A 21743-nucleotide genomic window follows, 5' to 3' on the forward strand; every position below is an offset into this window, starting at 1 on the left:
TTCTGCCCCTCTTTATGGGCAGTTTTTGATCACAGCAGCCTACGAACACCAACGTTTTTGGCCTCACTGCCTTCACACTGTTTCAGTTTTCTGTCTCCAATGAAGTGAAGGTCTATTCACTGCAGTCCACATCCACGGGGATCTCCTCAGCACGGATCTATGGAACGAAAAACTAATCTAATCTAATCTAGTCTAGGAAATGGATCTTTGTTCAGCATTTGCACCTCTGTTTAAATCAGAATTGTGGTGTGCCTCAGATTTTCAGGCACAGATCACCCTTCAACTGGATGGCACACCCCACCATTTTTACTGTGTCAGACCCATGCCAGTTGCCTTACATACTGCAGTGAAGCAGGAGCTTGATCATCTCCAGGCTGCTGGAATTACTGACCTTGTGAAATCTAGTGTGTGGGCCACCTGACTAGTCATAATAAGAAAGCCCAGTGCTTCTCTTTGATTCCATGGGGATTTCAAGGCTACCATCAATGCTCAGTCTGTGGCCAATGCTTAGCCTATTCCCTGGATGGAAGACCTCCTTACCAAACTTGCTGGGGTGGAATATTACTCAAAGACTGAGCTTGCCAACACTTACCTTCAGTTGCCCTTAGAACAGTTATCTCAGAAAATTGTTTTCAGCAACGCGCATTTTGGATTATGTAACTACAAGCAACTCCCATTTGGCACTGCCTAGGACCCTGCAATTTTCCAAAGGTATATGGAACAACTGACACAGCACAGTCCAGCTTGTGTGAATTATCTGGATAATCTCATTGTCATGGGGCCCTCCCACCAGGAGTATTTGCGAAACCTCCGCACAAAATTTACAAACCTTCAGGATGCAGGTCTGTGTTGTCATTTGGATAAGGGTCAATTTTTCAACCAGAAGAGGAGTATTTAGGGAATTGGCTCACCAAACACAGAATCAGGCCTACAGATTGAAATGTCCCCATCCAAGGAACTTACCTGATCTGCAGGTGTTTCTGGGCAAAGTCAGCTAATGCTCCAAACTCATACCTTAAGCAGGCTACATTGTACAACTCCTCAACCAACTGCTTAAAAAGGGAGCATTCTACAACTGGACCCCTGCCTGTAACCTTTATTTTACCCAATTAAAACCACACTGCAATCTGCTCCTAGTCTCACCCCTTTCTCTCCCGAACATTTGTTGTTCGTGCCATTCAACATATCTGCCTATAGCATCAAGGGGATTTTGGCACAGAGGAATGAGGATGGCTCCAAACAACCAATTGCATGTGTGCCTAAGATGGTGACCACTGCACAGTGCCACTATTGACAGATCGTAAAAGAGGCATTGCCGATACTGTTTCCCATTAAAATATTTCATGTCTATGTTCAGAGACCATTCTCTGATGAGAATTCATCATTGTTAAACATTGTCCAGTCTTTCAAAGTATCTCATGCTAATAGTGATCAGATTAAGGCTTGGTGTGACACTGCCACATGGGCTGCTGTTTCTGGTTATCAGGCATCAGACATTTATCCAGGGGATGATGATGTGGCAGCCACATAAACATCACCTCCACACCGCACTGGACATCTATGTGTCTACCAACAACAACAACAACAACAACAACAACCACAGCAACAGCAGTGTTCCAGGATTGCATTTTCCCCATACTGTTTCCTGCAACATGAAAGGTATGCATGCCTTAAGTATTGTGCGACTAGCAACAACTGCAGGAAAAAAAGATATATAGTACCTGTGTGTCCTTCCCAGCTCCCTCCTGCAGACATGGACAGAGATGATAATTGCGTGTCTCCAGTATATACAAATAATAACCTCTTTAGTGAAGTGTGAATGGTGGACAAAGTGATCAGACTACAAGTGGACACAGATGCAGCTGTGACTTTAATAAACTCACAAACTTATGTAGATTTGGGATGGCCAACTTTTTCTTCAGTTACTTGACATTTGGTGAGTTAAAACATGTAGAATTACAATTTTAGGGCTATTTTATGTCTCCCCCTATGTATAAATCGATGGTTTATTCCTGGACTTTTTTGAGATGGATGAAGCTGACACTACCAATTTGTTCAGTCTGGATGCTTTCAATGCTTTTGGATTTTCCATTTTTGATATGGTGCACCTCATTTCTGATGAGGTCCTTTCCAAGCAGTTAGTTTTTCTGTGTTCTGTGTTTGTAACTCTTTCCTCAGATAGGTTAGGTCTTGCCACTAATTTTACAGCCCACTGTACTTTTTCCATGCATGTCCTATTCCAGTGGCTTTGCATGGTCAAGCAAAATTAGAATTGGACAGGCTGACATTGTTGCCGTCATACAGTCTATTACACTGAGTGAGTGGTGTACCCTCCTTTGTGTTAAAAAAGAAAAGTAAGACACTGGGCACCTTCACCTCTGTGGTGACTTTAAAGTTTCAGTAAACATGCAGTCTATTGTTGATAATTACTCTTTGCCCTGTATGGACGAGTTATTAGTTAAACTCAGTTTTTCTCCATGAATGATTTACCTGAAGCCTAAGAGCTTGGAAGAGCATTTATATAACTTTTTAATAATCTTACATACTGCAGGGCTGAAATATAACTTGGTCAAGTCACATTTTTTTTACCCATCTATTGTGTATTTGGGCTTTGAGTTTTCTTGGGATGGTGTTAAGCCCTTATGTCTCCATGTTTCCATGGTCACAACTCTGCCTTTCTTTACAAATCTGAAAAAACTACAAGAATTGTTAGGTAAAATAGCTTTCTATTACAAATTTATTGTGACTGTGGCAGCATTGACCCATCCCTTCCATCGGTTGCACCACAAGACTGTTCATTTTCAGTGGACACTGGCCTGTGAGCTTGAATTCATGCTTTTGAAATCTAAATTACATTCTGCTCCTTGCCTGGCTACTTTCCACCCTAGCCACAACCTGATTTGGTTAAAAATGCCTCTTGATATGGAGTCAGGTCCATTCTTGTGCATCAATATGAGGATCATTCTGAATGTCCGATAGCTTATGCATGAAAAACACTCAATTCTGGTTAGCAGTGCTACTCTCAAGTTGGAAAGGAAGGACTTGCAGTCAGCTGCACCCTCAAAATGTTTCATGTGTTCTTGTATGGGTGTAAGTTCCACCTCTTTATTAACCACAAGCCCTTGATTTCATTGTTAAATTCTTCTGCTTCATTGTCTGACAAAGCAGCACATTGCCTCCAGCATTGGGTCTTGCTTCGGTCTCAATAAAACTGTGAAATACACTTTAGGACTACAGTGCAGCATGTTAACACTGATGCATTGACACAGCTCCCAAAGGAGCTAGATCCTGCTTTTGATCAGGATGAACTCATCTTTTTTCACTTAGATATTGAGATGCAACATACAGCCGAAGGGTTTCCTATTAAAGGCTCCCAGATCATAGTTGCTACCACTGCTGGTCAAGTTTTATGTGAAGTTCTCACCCTGTTCAGCTTGGGTGGCTGCATGGGCCTATGGGCAGGGCTTCTGATCCCCTGGGAAACTGTTTTGCCCTCTGTGACCACCTTTCAGTATTTGATGGTGTTGTTCTCTTAGCTACAAATGGGCTCTAACTCAGAGTTGTTATTCCATCTGCCCTACATTGGCATGTGCTTCAGCTCATACATCAGGGACATTTGGATGTCTTGCATACCAAGTTACTGGTCCATCATCAATGGTGACATTTTACATCTTATTGTGGTCTGCTTTCACTGTGCAACCCAACAGGAGGCCCCATGGGCAATGCTATCTCTTTGCCTTGCACTGCAGCCTCCATGAAAATGTGTCCATGTTAATTTCATGGAACATTCCATAAACTCTTACTAGTTGTTGGTTGTCAGTGCTTTCTCTAAATATCCATACATTATCCACCGTCCTTCCATGTCAACCATGGCTGATTCATTCCCTCTCCAAAAATTTTTCTATTGAAGGATTGTCTTATGCACTACTGATGAATAACAGTCCACAGTTTGTGACTCAGGCCTTCCACAATTTCTGCGCCTGTTAAGGCATTCACCACATGACTGCTCCTCCTTTTCACCACCAAACTAATGGTGAGGCAGAATGTCTCATCCACATGACCATGGTTCAAATGAAGAAGTACATCACAGACTCCTCCACAGACACTACCTTGTCATGCTTCTTCAGTTCCTACAGGTTTATGCCAGTGGGGGATCTGAGTCAAGATAAGATGCTATATCAGGGCTGTCCACAGTGTGCCCAACTTCACATGTGCAGCATATGTGGGCCACATGTGGGCCAAGGTCCACCTGTCCCTCAGCTCTGATCAGTCCTTCTTGGAAGTATTTGGAACAGCATGACATTTTGTTTAGCATTGTGGTAAAGTATTTTGTGAACAGCACAACTCTTTGCATGTGGAAGAATCAAGATATCAGTGCTGTTTCTCATTTTCTGCTTGTTCATGGTATGAAGAACATTCACAGGTCCAGTGGCTGTGTGCACAAAAAGAGGCAGTCTATCATCACATTCCTTTAAAATGAATGGGAATTACTGAAGAGAGGGATGAAGCTATGGGTACTGCTTAATTGCTAGGAAATAACATTATAGTGCCATGCAGAAAGAATTTAAACTTTCAGTTGGCAATGAAGGCACAAAAAATTACAACAATTGACAGTTGGAATTCACAGTTCTGCACATCGTCCTAAATTTGCAGGCTTAGACCACTTGAAAATATTGATGGTATGAATAGTAAACTTTCTGAAGTTACACTCATTATTTGTTTTTTCAGTTGCAAAGGTTTTCAGGGGAAAGGAACAAAGAGCCTGAAAAATTTTTCAGTTTAAATCTCACTGTTGTTGAATTTATGAAGGAAAAATGAGTGCAGGAACGAAAATTAAAACACCTTAAATCTATTGCAGACTTTGTATTTTAAGTGCAAGGTAACTTCTTTCTGATTTTATGGGTATGTATTTAAAAACCAAATCATGTTGCAGAAGGAACACATTCTGACAATGAGAGTCTAGTTCCCTAAGCTCACTGGTGTTAAAGAAAATGCAAAGTTTGAAGACTTCATTGTGGACTTGCAAGAATTCCAATGAAGGTTTTATATAGGTTATAAGGACACGCAATCTTACATCTATTTTTGAGATCATTTGCCATTTCAGCTGAAAGTGCCCCTGTACATTTGTGGATGTAACTGATTGACCTGCAAGGTAATTCCAGTTTTAATTACAAATCATTTTACATTAAGACTATCCAGGACATCTACGTTGATTTTCTCAAGTGGGTTTCTCAGGTCTCCATAATGAGGCTTCAAAAGTGCTTTAATATTTCGATTGACATATTTGAGTGAAAGACCTTTTTTTGATTATGAAACTAAATGAGTCATGATTACATAGCAACTTTAATGTGAAAGTTGGTGAAATTGTCTGTGTCTGTCCATAGCCAAAAGTCTGTAACAGATAAAAATTATACTGTGTCTTCAGCACATCTAAAATAATTAATGAATACTGGAAACTTGCTTCATTTGTGGTCTATGTTGTTGAGAAGTGTGAAATATAAAATCAAGTCAATGCAGTATGGCTGTACTGCTATTTAAATGCAGTGTGTTCACTGTTTTCCACTCTTTTCCCCTCCTCGCACTCAACAGTGCAGTGTGGTGGAGGGGGAAATGCGAAGCAAGCCATGGCCCACAAGCTGAAATCTTGGCCACCCCTGTGCTACTTGGTCACCAGCCACACAGCGTCCTACATCTGCTCACATTGACACACCAATGCATGTTGGTGCAGCCCTCATTATGGGCCACCTCCTTCTCTCGATTGAGGTCCAGCCCCCCCTGATGCCAGATTCTGAGTACTCCTGTGATGCTTTACTGCCTCTGGCAGTTTCAAGTGGAGTTCCCAGCACCCTGAGTGGCTGGAGTCTTCACTGTGAGTGCAGTCTTACCACAATGGGGACCAGACATTGACATGCTACCAGTGCCCTTGTTAACAGTTCTCACTTATGGTACTTAGTGGGGGAGAAGCCATTGCACATGTCCACGGCTGCACCACTTCACCCCTACTCATTGATTCTGGTCTGGAATCTCCTTCTGCCATCGCTGCCCTTTTCTGTGGCATCCATCACAAGAGGCCATGGTGATTCAGCTGGGATGCTGGTGCCTGCATTGACAGAGTGCCCTTTCCTCAATGTGCGAGGGGTACTATAACCCTGTATGTAATACTTGGGTATTCACTGCAGCACCAAGCTGATGGCACACTACACTTCAAATATTCTGCCAGCTGCATATGTGGCAGCCAACAATAGAGGCTACCTGCAGTGGCTCACATGACTTGTGCACAAGTCAGAGCATGTACCACACCATCAACCAGAGCCCTCTTCTTTACAAGGGTAGTGCGGCAGGCGCTCGCCCTCATATCATATCCATACTTATTGTCAGCAACTGCTTGTATCAATACCTGGATTGTTTCTATGTTTTTGTCTATGTTCACAACTGCTTTTTCTTGTACATGGAAGTGGAATAAACTTTGGTTCATTATGGTCATGCTGTTGTTTGTGTCTTACAGTACTATAAATGCACTACAAGTGTAAGTGAAGATGGCAATTTATAGTGTAATGCCATCATCTTTGATAAGATCATTACAGATGAATCTGTGAACTTATCTTCTGTGGCATATAAAAGTGATGATCCTGATGAGTATCCTGTATTTCCATGACTATTACAGACTATTCAGTCATTACAGAAATTTATTAAGTTGTATGTTTTAATGAGAAATTACAGGACCATATAGTGGAGTAACTCACAAATTCATTGTAAAAACATAAAGACAGTTTTCATAAAAAATACTTTAACAAGTCATGCATAGTATTGCCTCTCAAGAAGTTTCAAGAGTCAGCAGAAACATGACTGACTTATTCTGATACATGTTGGTGCACACCACTTTACATAAGAAATATGAAGCAAATAAATTACTAAGACTGAAAAGAATGTAAGCATCTTATTGATCCTGATGTGTTATTTCTTAGTTTGTCACCTTTAGTTACTAAATTTATAAAACTTGTAATAAAAATATTTGATACAGTTATGGCCTGATATAAACTGAGTAAAAATTTACTACACTATAATCCCTTTTTCCCTTTATAATTTCCTAATGTTCAGGTGACCATTCCATGAAATGAGCTGTATGACTTAGAAACAGATAGGTAGATAGTGAAGCAAGGCAGAGGATACTTTAAGTATTTGTTTCTCATAATACCAACAGATGATGCAAAAACTGTTTCAGTCTTTCTTTAAAAGTCTGAGACAATTAACACTCCAGGAGAAAGTGAAAATAAAAATGATATTTCTTTAAAAATTAAGGTTATGGAATGCAAAATGGTAAACATTGATGATGGGTATGTTCAGCCTCTTTTATTTATTTTTATCCATCAGTATGGCTGGACAGAACAATTCCATTCCCCTAATATTAGATCAGTGTTTCAACAACTGTACCGACTCATTTGGTCAATCTCTATTGTACAATGTTCCTTGATTTACACAAAATTTTGTTTCAGATAACTCACAAGATAAATCATAGTTTTGTTCTTCATTGATGCACATGTTAAGGGCACCTGCTCATGACTCCTGGACTATGAATATACGGCTATGCTGCTTGCATTGTCCGGAAAACTGACTCCATGCCCATAAACATTCGACTATGCTCCATGGATGTCTTCACGTTCTTCCCTCAGTCCACCCGATTAACTAAGTCAGTATGTGCCACACAGAGCTATCCTTTGATTTTTAACCCTCTAGACATTTTCCTATTGGGGTCTAAGAAGGCTGTTGTGTACCCAGTGCTTGCAGAAATAACTTATGAACTCACTGCATTTATCTTTACTACATCATAACAACAGAGAGAAGAATCCCACAAATAATAGGACATGATTTGGCATGACCAGCTATGTAGAAACATTGGTGGTCTTCACACTGAACATTTATTGTACACTGTAACTGAATAAAGCTCTGCCAATTACTCTGGAGGTGTGCTGCCTCTCCTGACTGCATGGAGAATGCACCATTATAAGAAAAGTAGTAAAAACATATCACAGTGCTGTAGATGTTCCTACGTTTATTTATGGGCATAGTTTATAGGTGACAAATATTCTTCATATCACCCTCCACAATCCTCTAAACTTTGGAAGTATCATTCACTTACACTCCACAACAAAAGGAATCCTTTCAGCTGTATGCACCCATACATACTTTGTCACATTATTTTTAAATGTTTTATTTATGTCATTCACCAAAATTTGATTTATCAGTTTCTTAACAGAGAAAATGTTTTTACTCTTGCACAGAATTCAGCTGTCACTCCCAGAAAAATGACAATCACTTTTTAGCAAGTGTTCATTTCATGAAACAAAAGGATGTTTCAGTATGTGATGTAAATTTCTTTTAAATATCTCTTAGACTTGACTCAATATCATAAATATTTCCAAAGTTTATATGATATTTTGTTGATTCTAATTAAATATGTTTAGTACCTGCGTATTGTAGCCTCGGCCACAGCAGAGTAGGTCACAACTGTCTGGACCATGTGAAGTCTTATTACAAATTCTTCCTGAAGTACCAGGAATATCCTCTGCAGGATTATGTACACAGTAATTTGGAGATTTGTGAATGTGGACTAAATCTCCTTTACTGACAGGCAACCCCTGTTTTGTCTTGCTCTTACGCCGAAGACGCTTCCTTGTCTTTGTCGCCACCTGCTTGAAAGGTGAGAAAATATGGAGAGACATAAATGAGTGTTACAGAAATAACATACAAAACAAACAAACACACTTGAAATATGAATAATAATAGATATGTATGTCATGCTCATAAGACTATATAAAATTTGCTGCATGTCAATGTAAAGTTCATTGTTGAGTAAGTGTGTCTCAACATAGGTTTTAAGGGTTTTATAGTGTACACTAATTGTCAGTGACAAATAGTGCAGCAGCTGAGTGGGGTGGAATGAGACATTGGGAAGAAAGAATAAAGAAACAAACCAGAAACACGAAAGCTAAAATTCTAGTAATATTAATGTCAATAATACAATTTTGTGGGAGTGAATGTGGTTCTGATTGTTGAAACATTACGAGCAGACATGAGAAGAGCAAATGGGAAATTCCTCAGTATTACAAACTAAGGTAAAATAGTGCCTTATTAGCCAAAGCTTGTAGAATTTATTTGTTTAGTTTCAGGGATGTAAACTCTGGTTAAGATTAATGTTCATATTAAACAGGGTTTAACTTCTCTAGTACACAGACAGCTGATCGCATTCTCTGAAATCGTTAAAGTTGCTTAAATGCTTTATGTAATATATATATATATATATATATATATATATATATATATATATATATATATATATATATATATATATATTAAATTAAGTCATTCTATATCAACAAACTCTTTATTATTTTACAACCTGTCCTTATTTGTGTAATAACTCGAACAATACTCAGCTGAATGGTAGAAGCATACTGGTAATTTTCAATGTATCTTCTTTCCTCCTAACAGAGTAACAGTATTCATAATTTGTTGTTAGTAATGTTAGTGCAGAATTACTCTATAGCATTGATTCTGCCTGTTACTGAATACTTTGGCTTGTTCCTCTTCTTCATGGTTGGACTGACAGAACATGACACGTGAATGAATGAATGAATGAATAAATGAATGACTGCACTATAGTGTGAATTTAGTTATTAAAATGGCTGGGGGAAAGGAGGAAAATATGGAAAGATACAAAGGATGAAATGGATAGAAAAAAGAAAGGAGAGGATGAGAAATGTAAAACAGAAGACAGATGACCATAAGAGTAACAGATGGGGGAACTGATACCGCGTGAGACACATGGAAAGTATGAAAATAAATAAGTAAGAGAGACATGAGAGTGAGCACATCATCAAAAAGAAGTGGAGCCAATGATGAGAAGTGCTGAGTTTACATGCATCTTGGGAGAAACTTGTGTTATCTAGGATGTTCTATAACACCAGCACAGAGTTAGAGCATATATGACAGGAATGTGTGGAGCATAGCATGGATCCAAGAGAGAGGACGAATCATGAGGATCAAAATCATGCTCCCTCCCTCACACAGAAAAAAAGCAAAAGCACTGTACTAGTGGTTTATACAGAATATTATTATCATACTAAAGCATTTTACATATTTTAATGTTGTTTTTAAAATCCCAGGCATCTTTGTCACAGTAAATTCCCTCAAAAGAGCAATAGATCTGTGGGTGGCTCTAACTGAGTATAGTTCTTCCCACATGTGATTTGCAAATGCAACAAGGAAGAGGATTATTGATAGTGACACTATGATTATATTAAACCATTTTATATATTTTAGTGTTGTTATTATTAAAATCCTAGGCATCTGTTGTATGTTAAAAGTGGGGATGGTGGCGAATTATATTCATTGTTTTTGGGGTGGGAAGTAAATAACGGTGATCCCCTCACATTCCTCAACAGAAAACTAAATCTATGGCTGTCTCTGACTGAGTATAGTTCTTCCCACACTCGATTCACAAATGGAAAAGGAAGAGGGGGGACTAACAGTGACACTAGAGGTACCTTCTGCCATCCCCTCAGAGTTTCAATGTTATAGAAGATCTTTTTAACTGTACTATTTTTTCAAGCTGCATTTACAATGAGTCAAGTGCATAAGTGCACAATGTGGATTATTATAAACAGTGCCTGTAAAGTATTGTGGTGAACAAATTTTGCTGTGAATTATAAGGAAACAGAGGAAAGTGAAAAAAAGGGTAGAGGTAGGGTGAGATCAAGTACGCCGCCAATACCTGTTCCTTTTGAAAAGCACCAACATGCTACAAAATTTGGTCTTCTTGCCTCTGCTATCAGGCTATCTGCAGTTAAGGTTCCATATAGTATTTTGCTTAGTATGGTACAAGAAGTAGATATTATAATCAACTTTCCTGTACCTGACACAGTAGCCATATCAACGCAAGAAACTAGACACACTTTACATATAAACTTGTAAAGAACTAGATTAGGCTGTTACAGCTTGAGTATCTGCATGTAGGCCGTTGAAAACCCAGAGTCACAGGAGGGCAGGGGTAACCAAACAGCCGATGCCCAGGCAGTCCGTTAGTTGACCTGTTGCTGACATGATTGTAGTACCCTGACCAAGTGCTTGCAGGCATGGATGGACAAGTGGTTTGTGAATGCACAGAACTTATGCAACTGGACATTCTGGTGGAGTAGCATGTACTATCATTGTTTGTCCATTGGCAACCTGACGAGCATTCACGGGGCAGCTTTAGGCAGCACTGGAACAGCTTGAACTAGACTGTTTTACAGATGGTTTTCTTGTACGGGGTGGTCAGAAACAGTCTGAAAAGCTTGGAAGGGTGGTGCATGTAAGGTTGTGCTGAGAAACAAGTGTTAGGAAAAAAAAATTTTATACATTGTGCTTTTTACGAGTTAATTAGCATTGAAGTTAGCCAATCAGGCCATTGTGTGCATAAATTCAAGTGGCTTGCCAGTTTTCTCATAGTATAGATGACAGTGCACTAGACTGCTCAGACTTTGGCTCAAGTTCAATCCTTACTACCATTCCATGCTCAATTTTTGAATAGCTCTCTTGTTTGGTTTTAGGAAACCAAACGAACAACACGTATGGTGAGACAGTCTCTGGTGAGCCACTCCAATTTGTGCATGAAACAGCCTGATTGGGCCAACTTTAATGCTAATTATCTCAGAAACAGTGCAACACAATGAATTTTTTCTTAACAACTATTTCTTAGCAAAACTACCCTGCAACATCCTTAAAAGCTTTCTGTACTGTTTCTGATCACCTTGCATATGCTGTGAGTCTTCACTATGTTCCAGGCCATAACATTCCTATCATAAGTGTGGTGTCACCGCCAGACAACACACTTGCTAGGTGGTAGCCTTTAAATCGGCCGCGGTCCGGTAGTATACGTCGGACCCGCGTGTCGCCACTGTCAGTGATTGCAGACCGAGCGCCGCCACACGGCAGGTCTACAGTGACTGCCTAGCACTCTCCCCAGTTGTACAGCCGACTTTGGTAGGAAAGGTTCACTGACAAATACGCTCTCATTTGCCGAGACGATAGTTAGCATAGCCTTCAGCTACGTCATTTGCTACGACCTAGCAAGGCGCCATTACCAGTTTATATTGAGATTATAAATTATGTATCATCAAGAGTGATGTTCTCCAATTATGAATTAAAGTTAAGTATTCCAAGATCTTCGTACTTTATTTGCAATTCTCAAGACATTGTCCTGTTCCAGACCTCACGCCAGTCTGCGTGAGCTTAAACGCGTGCCTTTCGGCTACCTCCGAGTGGCTTGGCTGTCTTGCCAAGTCACTACAATAAGCATTATGAACAAAAAATGTGTGACAGGTAGATTGTTGGAAATCATATGTACTGCACAAAAAGTGGAAAACAAATGAGATGCTGTGATCCACAAGGGCAAACTCAACATTGGACTTTTTACTTTTTTACTGCTACCCATAATCTCATGAAAGTTGATGTACAGTTCTATGCTTTTACTTTGTTGAGTTCATCCTTATTCCACACAGAAAATGAAGTTTAAGACATTGATGGATTTCTGTTAGAGTGGTAAGAGAGCTGGCCACATATGAGAATGCCACAGCTCCCTGCCACAAGGGTTTTGTGTAGTGAAACACAGTGCATGTCACAAGAGTGGAGTGCATAGTTTGAAAGTGCATTGTTCCAGTTAGCTAATAATTAGTATTGCGCTACGTTATAAAATATTGTGTGTCTAGTGTATGTGGGGACTGCTGTTTGGAAACTGATATAAATTATTAAATAGCTACTTTTCAAAACTATATTTTAGACTACGGATAAAATGAATGAGCTGGATTTGTATTTGGGCGAATGGAGGTTCCAATTTACATCCTGGTTTAGGTTTCTTACAGTTTCCCCTAATCTTTTTATTATTATTATTATTTATTCATATGGTTCACATGCAGTTTAAAAATACAGTATATAGCAGTAGTATCTGTATATAACAAGAGTACAAAAGAACAAAACTACACATTACACTAACTAAATGTCAATATCTACGTTCTTAATCCAAATAAGAGCTGTACCATCAGCTTTCATGAGGTCACTCCAAATGCCCTGATAGGGATGCAAGGACCATTCACCTCTAATGTATATGATTGTCTAGTTCAGAGCCCCACAGTCACAAACGAGGGACCCCGTAGCACCCCGTTTGTAAAGAGAGTCTGTGCATCATCGATTCCCAGTGCGAGCTCTGTTTAATTTAACCCATAGTTTCCTGTTGAGCTCTGTGCCAGCAGTAGGGGCACACATATACTTTTTAAGCCACTCGTGCTCTTCAGGATTTTCAACAAGTTGACATTTCTGATCCCCCAGGTCTCTCACCCCAGTGTTACTGGCATCTAAATTACTTCAGGCAAATTGTGGGATGGTTCCTACTATAAGGGCATAGCTGACTACCTTTCCATCCTTGTCAGACTAGACTTGTGAGTATGTAAATGCCTATTATATGTGATATTTTGTTTGCTTTAAACACTATCACTATGACAGGTCAAATAGCCTTGTAAGTGAGTCACAGACAAATAAAACTATTACTAAAATCACAGCTACCATCACTACAATTCTATGTCCCTGCTGGGGAGTAGAGTTAGTGTTGTATGTGCATTCTGTGGTGTCACCGCTAGACACCACACTTGCTAGGTGGTAACTTAAATCGGCCGCGGTCCGGTAGTACATGTCGGACCCGCGTGTCGCCACTGTGTACTCGCAATCCTAGCGCCACCACATGGCAGGTGACAAGACACGGACTTGACCTCGCCCCAGTTGTACGGACGACATAGCTTGCGACTAGACCTACCAAGTATTCCTCTCATTTGCCGAGAGACAGATTAAATAGCCTTCAGCTAGTCCATCGCTACTACCTAGCAAGGCGCCATGTGTATCATTGCTAATTGCTTACTACTATGCAAGAGATGTATTTCAACAAGAAGAACATCATTAAAGTTAAGTATATTAAAATCTCTCTTCTTTTCTTTATAGTTTTCATCCAGTCTCCTGTTTCAGAATTTACGCCCGTCTGCGTTAGTTTCGCGTGCACCTAGCCACTCATTGTGTCGAGACCTTAGGGAATCGACACAACAATATTTTGGCGACGAGGATGGGATGCCGCGCCCACGTTGCAGTCTTTGTGTTCTATTTGCTCTAATTTGCTTGTGTCATGGCTTCGCCGCATTCTCCAGATGTACTGTCCGAATTTTTTCGCTTGCAGAATCAGCAGACGCAGGCGTTATTGGAAGCCCTTGGACAGCTCGTCCAGGGTCAACGTGCGCTGCAAACCGATGCGGCGGCAGCCGCTTCTTCGCTACCGCAGCCACACAACGCTGTCGCACCGCCATTTAGGCCCTTTGAGGCCACAAACGAAAGCTGGACTGAGTGGGCCGATCAGTTCAACTTCCACCTCACTGCTTATGGAATTCAAGGTAAAGAGCGGCAGCCGTTTTTGCTTTCTTGTGTCGGTGTGTCTACCTACCGGGTGATAGTGAAATTGTTTCCCCGACGCGACGTAGCAACTCTGACCTACGAGGAAATTTTGTCGGCTTTAGATGCCTATTTCAAAGAAACAGTTAATGTTGTTGCAAAACGGTATACGTTTTTTTGTACAAAACGTACGGCCGGTCAGACTAATAGGGAGTGGGTAGCAACTTTGCAAGGACTTACTAGAGACTGCGCGTTTGCCTGTGAATGTGGCCTCCCATATTCAGATACTATGGTGCGTGATGCAATTGCACAGAACGTTTCTGATGTTCGCATAAGGGAACAGATTTTGAAGCTAGTTAATCCCTCCCTGCAACAAGTGATAGACATATTGGACAGGCAAGACACACTTGACTTTGCTCAGGCATCATTTGAAACTTCGCCAGCCGTGTGTCACATTAATCGGCCCGCCCGGCCCGCTGCACGGGACGCTAAGCGGCCCTCGCGCCCGACTTCGCTGCGGCCGCCTAGCTTGCAACCACGTGCGCCGCGTAAGCAAGCAAATGCAGTGAAATCTTGCCCGCGGTGTGCAACTAGACATTCGCGTGCAAATTGCCCGTCACGCCAAGCTATTTGCTTTTACTGCCAAAAGAAAGGACATGTACAAAGTGTTTGCCAGAAAAAGTTAAGATCAGACAATCACACAAATTCCAGGCCCTTTGCTTCGCGCCGGAATCGCACCCAGGACAATCAGGCTCGTGGACCTTCGCCCATGGACATTCATGTCGTTCATTCCCACCCGTCCAGTGACACTTTAGCTAACAGTGACTGTGTTCGTCCCACCCAAAGTGTGTGTCGACGTCGAAGGAAATCCCGTAAAGTTGCAAGTGCTTCTGGACCTGTATCAGTTCAAATTGCACGAGACAGTCGCTCTTGTCGTCAACAAGACAATAAACTTTTTGTGGACTTAGACTTTGCAGGAAAAGTGATACCATTCCAGCTCGATACCGGAGCTGCTGTTTCATTGCTCAATCACGACACGTACAAACAACTGGGCGCACCGCCATGGCGTGCCGCAAATGTTACGTTAACTAGTTACTCAGGACAGCATATACCTGTGTTAGGACAGTGCAGCCTTATTGCAACATACAAGGGACAGACAAAACTTGTGTCATTTTATGTTCTTCGTTCCTCTAGTGCAGTGAACTTGTTTGGTTTAGATTTGTTTCAATTGTTTAATTTGTCTATAGTAAATCAGGTCCTATCAGTGAATCAGACTGTGCCTTCCGCCAGTGTTTCTAGTCTTTGTGAAGAATTTGCAGACATTTTTGCACCGGGCCTTGGTTGCGCTACGAACTATGAAGCGCATTTGGAACTGAAAGACAACGCGCAACCGAAATTTTTCAGAGCGCGCAATGTTCCCCACGCATTGCGTGATGAGGTCGCACGAACTTTAGCCGAATTAGAATCTCAAGGTGTCATTGAACGAGTGCAGGCTTCTCTCTGGGCCTCACCCTTAGTAATTTTGCCAAAACCTTCCGGAAAACTGAGACTTTGCGTGGACTTCAAGGCAACTGTGAATCCGCAACTTGTGACTGCTACTTTTCCTTTGCCCCGCCCGGAAGATCTTTTTGACAAACTGTGCCCGGGAAAATATTTTTCAAAATTGGACCTAGCAGATGCGTACTTGCAGATACCTGTGGACGAAGACTCCCAGCGCGTCTTAGTGGTAAACACGCATCTTGGCTTGTATCGCTTCAAAAGACTGCCATTCGGGTGTGCATCCGCCCCTGCTTTATTTCAGCAATATTTACAAACTATTTGTGCGTCGGTCCCTACGGCTGCGAACTATCTGGACGATATTGTAATCTCAGGAAAGACAGAAGCAGCACATTTGCAGAATCTCCGAACATTATTTCAGGTATTGCGTCAGAATGGTCTTCGCTTGAGGCAGGACAAATGTGTGTTTTTTGCTCGTGACTTACCGTACCTGGGGCATGTCATAAATGCCCAAGGTATACATCCGAGTCCAGAGCACCTTCGTGCCATTCAGGACTTGCCGTCACCGCAGAACTTCAAACAGCTACAGAGTGTGCTGGGTAAGGTAAATTATTATCATCGGTTTGTGCGCAATGCTTCTTCTATTTCAGCTCCGCTTCATCGCTTACGCCGTAAAGGTGTTCCGTTCGTCTGGACGACGGAATGCGAACGCGCCTTTCGCCAGTTGAAATCGGCGTTACTTTCCAATACTTGCCTTACGCCATTCGATCCCCGAACACCCCTTTTGTTGATGGTCGATGCATCGGATTTCGGGATCGGTGCTGTGCTTGCGCACAAGGATGGCTCGCATGATCGCCCTATTGCCTTTGCGTCCAAATTGCTCTCATCTGCGCAAAGAAATTATTCACAAATAGAGAAAGAAGCTTTAGCTCTCGTGTTTGGTGTTACCAAGTTTCACGATTTCTTGTATGGTCGTCACTTTACCATACTCACGGACCACAAGCCTTTGACATCGCTTTTTCATCCGAACAAGCCTGTACCTCCACGTACAGCGCAGAAATTCATTCGCTGGTCTCTTTTTCTCTCGCAGTACCGCTACGATATCTTGTATCGGTCCACTGCTAAGCACGGAAACGCTGATGCGTTGTCCCGTTTGCCTGTTGCTGAGGATAAAGCATTCGATTCTTCCGAACTTGCTTGCATGTTCATTGATTCGGAAGCCGATGACGTGGTCGCATCGTTTCCGATTGATTTTCGTCGTGTAGCTACTGCCACAGCTGCTGACCCTGTCCTTGCTTCCGTTTTGCGTTTTGTTGCTACGCAATGGCCCTTGTCAAAGTCACGGATCGAGGATCCTTTGGTTCGCCGTTTTTTTGCTCACAAGGAGAGACTTTTTGTCCGACGTGGTGTTTTGTTGTTGCGTTCCGATAATGATCAATCCCGAGTCGTGGTCCCACGTTCGTTACAGTCCTCTGTCTTAAAGCTTCTTCACCAAGGACATTGGGGTATAGTGCGAACGAAACAGCTTGCTCGTCAGCACTGTACTTGGTTCGGAATCGATGCTGCGATTGCGAATATGTGCTCCTCTTGCGTGGCGTGTGCCGAACAACAATCCGCACCGCCGCGGAAATTCTTTGCATGGCAGAAAGCCACTTCCCCTTGGCAACACTTGCACATCGATTTTGCTGGTCCATTCTGGAATGCTCGATGGTTGGTTGTGGTCGATGCTTTCAGTAATTTTCCTTTTGTTGTCCGGATGTCTTCCACGACGTCTTCTGCCACCATCCAAGCCTTGTCTGCTATCTTTTGCATTGAAGGTCTTCCGCAGACTCTTGTTTCCGACAATGGCCCACAATTCATGTCCGCAGAATTTCAGTCGTTCTGCAAGGCCAATGGTATTCAACATCTGACATCCGCGCCGTTTTCGCCTCAGTCAAACGGTGCCGCGGAACGATTGGTCCGGACTTTCAAGTCGCAGATGTTGAAGTTGAAAGAGTCGCATTCTCGGGAGGACGCTTTGTTGCTCTTTTTGTCCTCATATCGCTCTCAGCCTCGCGATGGTCGCTCGCCGGCTGAATTGCTCCATGGTCGTCCTCATCGAACTCTGATGTCTTTGTTGCATCCGCCACATCAGGTTCCTGTGCAGCGGCAGAGACCTGCTTTTGCTCCTGGCGACGTTGTCTATTATCGCACCTATCGCGGTTCACAGCGTTGGCTCGCAGGGCGCATTCTTCGCTGCCTCGGCCGCGCGATGTATTTGGTTTTGGGGGCCTCTGGTGAGGTGCGTCGGCATCTCAATCAGCTGCGCCTCTGTCGTCGCCTGGGTTCTGCCGCTCCCCGTCTGCTTTCAGCGACGGAGCCGTCCGGTCAGCGCCCTGGGGACCCATCTACTGGCTCGCCTCATCCCCAGGTGTTACCGACGATGCCTTCCATTTTGCCTCATGGCGTCGCGCCGCCGCAGCCGCCGCCGGCGCCGCCAGCAGCGGACGCTTCGCTGCAGCCGCCTCGCGCCTCCCTGGGTCACGCGCCGCCGCTTGCTTCCCGTGACCAGCCGTCCTCCGCCATGGACCTCTTGCCCGCTCCGGACCAGATGTCGTCTTCGCCCGTCGGGTGCTCCGACCACATGGAGGTCGACCCCGCGGCTCCTCTTATATCATTACGTGCGCATACACCTCCTGTTGACGTGCACCCTGGACTAGGTTTGCAGGCGTTTCCTAGCTCCCCTCGGACCGAATGGCCGGGTGCGGGTGGCACAGCCTCGCCTGTTGTTAGGCTCCCCACCTCATCGCATACGTCAACATGGGGTCCTCCCCACGGCGGGCGGAAGCCTTATCTCACGACCGTTCGCCGATTTGCGGGGGAGGAATGTGGTGTCACCGCTAGACACCACACTTGCTAGGTGGTAACTTAAATCGGCCGCGGTCCGGTAGTACATGTCGGACCCGCGTGTCGCCACTGTGTACTCGCAATCCTAGCGCCACCACATGGCAGGTGACAAGACACGGACTTGACCTCGCCCCAGTTGTACGGACGACATAGCTTGCGACTAGACCTACCAAGTATTCCTCTCATTTGCCGAGAGACAGATTAAATAGCCTTCAGCTAGTCCATCGCTACTACCTAGCAAGGCGCCATGTGTATCATTGCTAATTGCTTACTACTATGCAAGAGATGTATTTCAACAAGAAGAACATCATTAAAGTTAAGTATATTAAAATCTCTCTTCTTTTCTTTATAGTTTTCATCCAGTCTCCTGTTTCAGAATTTACGCCCGTCTGCGTTAGTTTCGCGTGCACCTAGCCACTCATTGTGTCGAGACCTTAGGGAATCGACACAACACATTCTATGTGTCAATGATGGAAGATAAGTAGGTTGAGGAGGGTTAGCTTTGGAAGAGAACTCGAACTCCACCAAATGAATCAAAATGGTCTTGAAGGGGAAGCGGAATGACAGACAATAGTACACATCTTAAAAGATGGGAAGATATGCACATCTTGAACAACAAAAATGAAGGTGGCTACATTATGTTAGTGAACCTTGCTTCTGTGACTGTTATGAAAAGTTGGATCATAATAATATTCAATTTATTTTTGGTAACTTCATGTCTTTGGCAGATTATGATCTACAAAACTCATTCTTATGTAAACTTTTAGAAAACACTGAGGTGAAATAAATGTATGTTAAAGGAAGATCAAACTGAAAGTATGGTGCATTAGCTATAAAAAAGCAAAGCTTCATGTTCTGACCCAGATGGGCCATCATCTTCTGCCAATCATGTCATTTGGATGTGGTATGGAGGGGTATTGGGTCAGCAGACCACCATCACATTAGCTACAGTATAACACTGCAGTCTACAGTAGAACACTCATAGCAACAGTAAAAAATGTGTCCATATTGTACTAAACAAGATGCACGAAACAGGAACAGTCAAGAAAGACTTGAGTGGAAAACATGAGACTGCAAATAAAGTTGTAGTATAATGGATGTGAAAGGTAGGTCTGCACCTTAAGTCACTGTCTGTTCTCCCAAGTCATTATAGTCAGGCAAGAAGTCTGTTCAGAAAATATCTGAATGCTGTGTATGAAGTATGTGTAGTGGTTGACCAAAAATTATGGAGTTCTTGCATTTTTTCTAAAATTTTTTATCACAACAGATTTAATATAAATTTTAATATTGGATTTACCCCTCTCAGATTTCATATCGGCCACTTTGGAAATAAAATCACAATTTTCATAAAAATCCTGAAGGCCAGTGGTCAGCAGAATTCTGGAAAAGTGAAGAAGTTCAAAGCAGACAAACAGTAGCATATGACTCATGCAAAAGTGCCACACAGTTTCGTAAGGGCTCCTTACAAAAGCTACCAACACTGAGATGTGTTCATCATTATAAACACATCAAAAAAAGTTTTGCATCACTGCAGTTATCAGAACTCGTGAAGATAAACACTAACTGGGGATATTGTATCACAGACACAGTCCCTTTGACTGTTCAGAGATTTCACTAAACCTGCCCAAAAATGTAAACAACCATGCATGAGCAGTGCGTATTAGACGGATGGAGTCCAACAGCCAATCATTTCCAGTTATTCCACCAGGAAGGAGGTACATGGCTTGTGTTGTCTGTAGTTCAACCATCCCTAGATGGTCAATACCACAGTTTGATAGTGTCCACATTGTTACTTTGTGCCAGGAGGGACTCTCAACAATGGAAGTGTCCAGGCATCTTGGAGTGAACCTGTTGTTTGGGTATGGCGAAGATACAGAGAGACAGGAACTGTTGATGACATGCCTCACTCAGGCTGCCCAAAGACTACTATTGCAGTGGATGACTGCTACCTATGGATTATGGCTCAGAGGAACCCTGACAGCAATGCCACCATGTTGAATAATGCTTTTTGTGCAGCCACAGGACGTCACGTTACAACTCAAACTGTAGACAATAGGCTGCATAATGCACAACTTCACTCCCAACATCGATGGCAAGATCCATCTTTGCAACCATGACACCATGCAGTGTGATACAGATGGGCCCAACAACATACTGAATGGACTGCCCAGGATTGGCATCAAGTTCTCTTCACCGATGAGTGTCGCATATGCCTTCAACCAGACAGTTGTTGGAGATGTGTTTGGAAGCCATTCGGTCAGGCTGAACACCTTAGACACACTGTCTAGCAAGTGCAGCAAGGTGTAGGTTCCCTGCTGTTTTGGGGTGGCATTATGTGGGGCTGATGTATGCCACTAGTGGTCATGAAAGGCACTATAATGGCTGTATGATACATAAATGCCATCCTCCGTCCAATAGTGCAACCATATCAGCAGCATATTGGCGAGGCATTCATCTTCATGGATGACAATCCATATCCCCATCATGTACATCTTGTGAATGACTTCCTTCAGAGTAATGACATCACTCTACTAGAGTAGACAGCATGTTCTCCAGACATGAACCCTATCGAACATGCCTGGGATAGATTGAAAAGGGCTGTTTATGGATGCTGTGACCCACTTACCACCATGAGGGATCAACACAGAATTGCCATTGAGGAGTGGGACAATGTGGACCAACATTGACTTGATGAAATTGTTGATAGTATGCCACAACAAATACAGGCATGCATCAATGCAGGAGGACGTGCTACTGGGTATAAGACGTACTGGTGTGTACAGGAATCTGGACCACCACCTCTGATGGTCTTGCTGTATGGTGGTACAACATGCAATGTGTGATTTTCATAAGCAATTAAAAGAGTGGAAATGATGTTTATTTTGATCTCAACTCCA

The 21743-nt window shown here is 42.6% G+C and overlaps 1 protein-coding gene across 2 annotated transcripts in view; it reads right to left on the reverse strand.

Moving 5' to 3' along the window:
• Positions 1-21743, reverse strand: part of LOC126249708 (protein Wnt-16-like) — an 879813-nt gene that overhangs the window by 24830 nt on the left and 833240 nt on the right. Inside the window, exon 6 of one of the 2 annotated variants that reach the window (XM_049951388.1) lies at positions 8466-8687. In XM_049951388.1, the coding sequence (XP_049807345.1) occupies positions 8466-8687 (222 nt within the window). Of the gene's footprint in view, positions 1-8465; positions 8691-21743 lie in introns of both variants that reach the window. The other variant, XM_049951387.1, reaches the window with a different exon arrangement.

This window comes from Schistocerca nitens, chromosome 3, assembly GCF_023898315.1.
Source record: "Schistocerca nitens isolate TAMUIC-IGC-003100 chromosome 3, iqSchNite1.1, whole genome shotgun sequence".
Classification (NCBI taxonomy): Eukaryota; Metazoa; Arthropoda; class Insecta; order Orthoptera; family Acrididae; genus Schistocerca; species Schistocerca nitens.